General features: G+C 44.7%; 1 protein-coding gene across 5 annotated transcripts in view; it reads left to right on the top strand.

The window, feature by feature from the left end:
- foxn3 (forkhead box N3) overlaps window positions 1-7,500 on the top strand; it is a 111,758-nt gene that overhangs the window by 40,149 nt on the left and 64,109 nt on the right. For 3 of the 5 annotated variants that reach the window (XM_048270823.1, XM_048270825.1, XM_048270824.1), the window contains one exon: window positions 3,219-3,829. In XM_048270823.1, the coding sequence (XP_048126780.1) occupies window positions 3,233-3,829 (597 nt within the window). In that variant the 5' untranslated portion in view covers window positions 3,219-3,232. Of the gene's footprint in view, window positions 240-3,218; window positions 3,830-7,500 lie in introns of all 5 variants that reach the window. The other 2 variants (XM_048270822.1, XM_048270826.1) reach the window with 1 other exon arrangement.

Here is a 7,500-nt window from a genome sequence, read left to right as displayed (position 1 = left end):
CCGTAATAGATGAAACGCACATACCCATACGCACAGTAACCATAAATCGTGATCTCTGCAACTACCGGAGGATTTGTAGTACGAGCTCCGAGCTCGTAGGAAGCCGTCGACCTCCGTGTATCCACCGCTTTATCCCATTAGGTCCCACGGAGATTGCAATGGATGGTTCATCCGGAATTTATCTTAGGGTATTGACTCAAGGGGCACTTTTTTCGGTGTCCTGATATTTGATCGGCGAGGTAAGCGAAACATTTACGATCGTCCTCTGAAAATGAGCTGTGTTTTTATAGATCCGATATATAGTGTTAAAAGATCATAGTATTCTGTGCAAGATACGTCTAAAATTAAAGTCAGATTGCATGTGCCATTTTTAGGATCTTTGGCGCGATAGCGAACTGAACTGCATTCGTTCTTAGTTATAGCGATTTAGTTGTAAAGTTGTGTACGGACTGTAAGAAGGCTGTGTTGTTGACCAGAATCGACACTGTGTCCGCCTATAGTCTATTGTGATAATCTATTGGGATTTCATGTTTTGAAAATACACAAACATACAGGCCTACGAAAGAGTTTGTGCTGGAAGAGCGGATGTGTGGCAGACTGTTTGATAGCTGTCAGACCTGACAAGTGTTCTCGAATCACACTCAACTGTGGCATGGCAACAGTCATTCAGTCACTCACTCAATCAGAACTAGACATGGCCTGAAAGAGTTGCGTGTTTCTTCGGAATACAAACTAACGGTGAAAGGATGATGAGCGTAATCTCCGGGGGATGCAGTTGGCACTAGGCAGCAAATTAGGTCCAAACAGACGACTGTGTTGTCATAGCAACTATGCAATTAAATTACTTCACTGTCAAATCTAATATGATTTTCTAGTTCAGAGACTCACGGGACTGCAAGTCCCCTTTGAGGCCAAACATAGATCAGAAGTTTATTGGACAGATGAAACTCATTGATTAATGATTTGCAAAAAGAGAACTAGGCAGTGCTTTTGATGTTGAGCATGTGCAATTTATGCATTGCTGTAAGTGCTGTCGTAGGCTATGTGTTGCATTTTTTCCGATATGCTCAATTTCTTTACATGTCTGTACTGAATTGGAATTGTTTCGCAGTAGCCTACATCGCGGCATTTGATCTCTCTGACATACTGTAGCTCTGTAATACAGTGTACTGAAATGTTATAGCAATTAAACAACAATGAAAACCAACTCGTCTTAGTTTCTGTCTCACTCTAGATCAAACTAGTCAATGTCAACAATTGAGATTGTGAAGTCCCTGCAGCCTGCGTCATTAATTGCGATAATGCAGCCCTGTGCTTTGCTGTCTGTGACCGTTTTGGTTAAATCAAATCTGTAGATAATGGTGGATTAAGGCTTATGGACATGTCTGCTGACTTAATTAGACAGACACAAAGAAAGTGAGACAGGCTCGCTGTATCTGGACTAGAGTGTTTGTGTGTATGTGTGTGTGTGCGTGTGTTGGGAGGGGGGGGGGGTGTATGGGGGGCAGGAGTCTGGTGGTTTCGTGACAGCTGCAAGTAGATCAATCATAGTGACACTAGATTTAGTAGGGGACCACCTGTTTGTTTGTTTGTTTATTTATTTAGTCACTGAGACATCTCAACACCCTTGTTTTTTTATTTAAATTTTATTTTGCCATGGCTTTGTTGCAATGGCTTTGTCTGCTGCATGGCCAATGTACAGTATGTCCTTCCATGCGTGTCCAATTCAGAAGCTATGCAGACATGTAAAGACACACCAAAAAGAAATACAAGACATACCTCAGCCAGGAGCACAGTCTTTACATTGAAAACATGATTCCATAGGTCACAGCTAGCATGCAAGTAAGATGGTTCAGGACTCTCTCTCTCTCTCTGTATGTGTGTGTGTGTGTGTGTGTGTGTGTGTGTGTGTGTGTGTGTGTGTGTGTGTGTGTGTGTGTGTTTGTGGTGGTGGAGTGTGAGGGTCTGTAGAGAGAAAGGGCCAGCAGTTTCATGACTGGGACCTCTGTCCATCTTTTTAACTCAATTGATTTACTGAAGTTGTGTGTGTGTGTGTGTGTGTGTGTGTGTGTGTGTGTGTGTGTGTGTGTGTGTGTGTGCGCGTGTGCACGCGCGCATACATGCGGGTGACAGAGCCAGATTGAAAGAAAGAAAGATTGAAAGAGAGAGTTGGAGAAAGAAAGAGAAAGATTTACAGAATACGCCAGTGCAGTGGCCCAGTTGTAAGAGCCTTTTGTCTCCAGATAGGGATCTTCAGAGGAGTTAATCTCCAGAGTGAAGGCCCTTACTGAACACCCATGGAGTGGAATGGAGTGGCCCACTGCCACTGAAAGACTGCTATTCTTCCTCTTCTTCCTCTCCTCCTTCTTCCTCTTCTTCTTCTTCCTCTTCTTCTTCTTCTTCTTCTTCTTCTTCTTCTTCTTCTCCTTCTTCTTCTACTTTCCATTGGTCTGCTGTGATCCTCTCGAGAAGTCTTTGCTTCCTGTAGTTTTCCTGCTGTTTCAAGGTGCGGGGGGGGGGGGGGTGTTTTGTTCCTTTTTTAGTCTTCGCCTGCACTACGGCCTCGAAGCTGTTCTCTTCTGATTGTTCTCAGGAACATGAGGCCCCAGCAGGCATGGGGTTATCCGTGCCTGGACTGTCACTGGACAAGACTTAAATTCTTGCAATGGTGATACACATGCAGCACTAGGAAATGCTTATACATCCTTAGTACGTTCATGTGGATTTTTGATTTAATATCTTTTACTGTCCATATGAGTCATGTGGATTTGTTTTTTTATCATTCTGTGTATGTTGTACTGTATTTTGTGTGCGATGTCTTCTTGTAAGCTACTGGGACCTTTAATTTTCCCCTTGGGGATCAATAAAGTCGATCTATCTATTTCTATTTATCTAACCCACTGTTAATGAGAGTTGGACTTTTCATCTAAAACAGCTTGGGATAAGTTGGAGACAGACTCCATGTTGAAATGAATAGACAGGGAAGTCTACAGGCATATTGGTGTGAATGAAAATATGTTGATGTGTCATGCTGTGGAAATGAGTGTGTGTGAATGATAGGAGTGTATGTATGTATGTATTTATGTGTGTGTATGTATGTGTTTGTGTGTGTTTGTGTATGTATTTGTAAATATGTGCGGTGTATTGGTTTTGACTATCCTAGAATAAACTGTATGTGACGGTGAAGCTGACCTGCTTGTCCCCTCTCTGTCCTGCAGGAGTCTTGGTCTAAATGGGTCCGGTCATGCCTCCCAGTAAGAAGTCGGAAGGTTCGGGCGTGAGTGTGGCCAGTGGACTGAGGCGTCTGTACGCGTCGTCTGGCTGCCTGAGCCGCGCGCTCCAGGAGGCCGAGGAGATGGACTTGACGCTGCCGCTACTCCCACCAGGCGGCCTCAAGGCCGAGAAGACATCGTCCGGCGACGGCGGCGGAGGAGGTGGAGGAGGAGGTGGCGAAGACGAGGAGCTGACCAACCTCAACTGGCTCCACGAGAGCAAGAACCTGCTCAACAGCTTCGGCGACCCGGTGCTGCGCAGCGTGAGTCCGGTGCAGGAGCTGGACGAGGACGCGCCGCCGTCGCCGGCCCAGTCGGACCTGGCCTACGACGCCAAGCAGAACGCCAACTGCAAGCCACCCTACTCCTTCAGCTGTCTCATCTTCATGGCCATCGAGGACGCGCCGGCCAAACGCCTGCCCGTCAAGGATATTTACAACTGGATCCTGGAGCACTTCCCCTACTTCGCAAACGCGCCCACTGGCTGGAAGAACTCGGTCCGGCACAACCTGTCCCTCAACAAGTGTTTTAAGAAAGTGGACAAAGACAGGAGCCAGGTGAGCTTCCCCTGCATGTCTGTTAAGATATGACACTGTGACACTGTCTGCCTGCTGTTCATAGTTCTGTTTGTGTGTCTGTGTGTCTGTGTACAGTGTGTTATACAGCAGTATGTCTTTCACTATGTAGTTCTGTGTGTGTGTGTGTCTGCACTGATGGCTGTGCAGGTGGACAGACGTAGTTGGGCTGAATGCTTCATTTAACTCTTTACATGCCATGTGATCCTCAGGCGTTTCAGGTATCTCATTCCTCGCATTCATCTATATTCAAGCACATTACATGAAACATACAGTGGAATTCAATGACATAAGAGCCTATCATTTCTTATTACCAGTTTGTTGTTATGATGTTTAGTTGATGCTGATGTGGGCTAGTTCTACATGGCGATGTGTGTCATGAATATGGTCCATTCCTGTCTCCTTCCTCGGAAATTCTCATTAAGATTCCTTTGTTCTCCCTCTCATCCCGTCCTGTAGATATGATTATTTTAAGCCCACTAATTCCGGAGAATATCCTTTGTGGAAGTGAGATTTTTTGATAATTGTGAGACAAAGCAGACAAATTAGCTCTCATTACATGTTCAGCGCCTATTGATCTAAACCCCTCTGCAACCTAACAGAAAAAAAAAAAAAAAATGTGTGCTTGAATCTTTTTTTTAGCATTTTGTTTGTAAAATAAGGGAGATGAGGGAGTGGGGATAAGGGATAAGGGAGTGCATGGTTATTTGTGTGTGTGTGTGTGTGTGTGTGTGTGTGTGTGTGTATGTGTGTGAGAAATGTGTGTTGCAGTCCTCTGGATGTGTTTGGATTTGTGTAAGCTTGTGTGTGTGTGTGCGCATGTGTGTGTGTGTCTGTGTGTATGTGAATGTGAGTGTGTGTGTTCACGCACACACACGCACACACACACACACACACACACACACACACACACACACACATCAGTTTCTCTGTTGCTACAGCAACTGCTTACTTTCCATGTCAACTGCATTGCAGTTTCTATGGAGACACATATACAAAAAAATCTTTTCGCCACAGCAGAAGACCAGATGGCACTGAACTGTGAGAGTCACATGCAAGGGCTTTACTGTTCAGACACGCACATACACAGACACACACACACGCACGCACACACATACACACACACATACACACACTGTGTGTGTGTGTGTTTGTGTGTGTGTGTGTGTGTGTGTGTGTGTGTGTGTGTGTGTTTTCTTACTGGGAAAGGCTATTGAGGTTGAGGTTGCATTGAAACTGTGAATGGAGAACCCCCCGACCCTGGTAATTACCCCCACACACACACACACATATACACACATACACACTCTGCATGAAACTGCATTACCCCCTCACCCCCACACACACACACACACAAAAAACCCCACCCACCACACACACACACACACTGAACACCCCCCTCCCAGATGTTTTTATTTTTCCCCCCACAATAACAGATGGCTGGAAAATTAGTTTGTTGCAAGTTATGCAACGTTGACTGTTTTGGAATAATCAGCGGAATATCTCAAATGCCATTAGTTTGTGATTCTGTGCTTGTGGTTCAGAATGTTCGACCCCGACAGCCACAGCAAGATGAGACACAGATTAAGATCCGATAGCGGATAATTAATTATATGTTGTTTAAAGGCGTTGTTGAGAGACATTATAGTCAATGTGTGTACTTACTAACGGCGTCACTTGATTTAATTAGTTGAGGTTTTGAAACTAAATGTTTAATTGTGCCTCAGACTCCTGGAATAATTATGTCAAACTTCAGCCCTTTATTTTGCTGAACCCCAATTATTTAGAGCCCGACTTCCGTTGATGAGGCAGCTCCTAAATTAAAAGCCGAGTGCCATTGTTCTCAGCTTAGTATGAGGCCATCTTAATCAGCACGCAGCCAGAGCAACTTAATCGTCTGCACAACGGGCCCTCTCACTATGATATTGCAGATGTTTGCCAAAATGGAGTCTATCACCAATCATTAGACCAAACAGGGTTTGAGTCAACCTTCATCAACATTCATCACCCTGTGTGTGTTACTCTAGTTGACTGTGTCTGTAATCAAATATATGTCTTTAGTGGTTCTGTTAAAAAAGTGGGATTAACGCCAATTCCTCAAGCTCGTTCTTCAAGCTTCAAGCACCCATGTTTGACTGAGTTGCCACGAGAGAGAGAGAGAGAGAGAGAGAGAGAGAGAGAGAGAGAGAGAGAGAGAGAGAGAGAGAGAGAGAGAGAGAGAGAGAGAGAGAAAGAGAGGGAGAGAGAGAGAGAGAAAAATCAAGAGAGAGAGAGAGAGAGGATGCAGAACCTGGCCTCTGTAACTGGACAAATGGGTGATTATCTCAGGGTCAGGGATTTAAATTGAGTGGCTCTTCCCCATTTTGAATTTGATTTCATTTTCAGAGCCTGGTTGGCCTCCTTAATTAATGAGTGAGATGATTAAACCCATTTTAATTTTGAATTTTCTGCGAATCACTTATGTGTTTGCGGGCTGCATACTCTCCTCTCCATAATGGAATAGACAAACAAACTAACAAACACACAAACAAACAAATAAACAAACAAACACACAAACAGGATGCCCCTGTGGCGTCGTGAGACACATTGAGACGTCTCTGAGACGAAACCTCATTAGTAGAGACGCCAGTGGAGCTCAAACATTGTTGAGAATATTGATGATGTTCTCCAGTGCTCCAGTTCAAATATGACAGTGAATCAAATAGTCCCCTGTCTTCCGCGCTCCTGAAGTATTGACTAGCTCTTGTTGGCGATTGGCTGGAATTAGTGTATTGCTTGATCCAAACCACTTTGTTTAGGTCATGATGACATCTTTGATAGCTGTCCCCGACATGTGTCAGCAGCCTCCTGCAGCTGGAAAAAAGGTCTAGTTACTGTGCCCAGCTAGTGTTTGTGTACATGATGCTGAACAACCATTAATTTGTTTAGCATTGTGTGTTTATTTGTTTTGGAGGCTGTTGTTTACATCAGACACAGAGAGTGGAGTTGGCCCTACTCTGTGGCCATTGGGCTCATCTGGTAGGTTAACTAGTTAGCAAGGCGCTAGCCACAACTAGCTCACGGGTTCCATTGCGGGTTATGAATTAAAACAAAATTGTAGCCTAGGCCTAAGTTGTTTTTATCCTACATGTTTGCACTGTAGGATAAAACTAGGACTTTGGATGAAAGTGTCTACTAAAAAAATAAATGTACATGTTTGTGCCTCATCCATGCTGAAGTGGACTATAGTCAGGTGGCTCTGGTTCAGGTTTGGCCTCAGGTCCATTTTGGCCGGTTCTGGACGGGGTCAGGGCCGTACACGGACGCAAAAGGCAGCAGACGCTGGAGTGGATATTCTCCTGATCCGTGTCTCACTCCTGAGAGCGTAGTTTCCTTGATTACTCCGCTTTAACCCTCTCTGCTGAGTGAGGTAAACAATAAAAATGGCCGCCATCAAGGTCCACTCTACAGATCGCTGCAAATTGTCTGTCTGTAGTTTGACTGGATTAGCTGCTAACAGCTGTAGCTAGTCAACTCTATAGCTGCATGAGACCCAGTGCAGGTCCGTACTATGGACCTGACTAAAGTGCTTATGGGGCACCTACTGTGGTATAGATGACCTCTTTAATGCACACATTCACTGGAAGGAGGATGGTGAGTGCTCACTACTAACT

Source organism: Alosa alosa, chromosome 19, assembly GCF_017589495.1.
Source record: "Alosa alosa isolate M-15738 ecotype Scorff River chromosome 19, AALO_Geno_1.1, whole genome shotgun sequence".
NCBI lineage: Eukaryota > Metazoa > Chordata > Actinopteri > Clupeiformes > Clupeidae > Alosa > Alosa alosa.
Note: the sequence above shows the minus strand (reverse complement) of the source record. Positions and strands in the feature narration are given on the sequence as shown.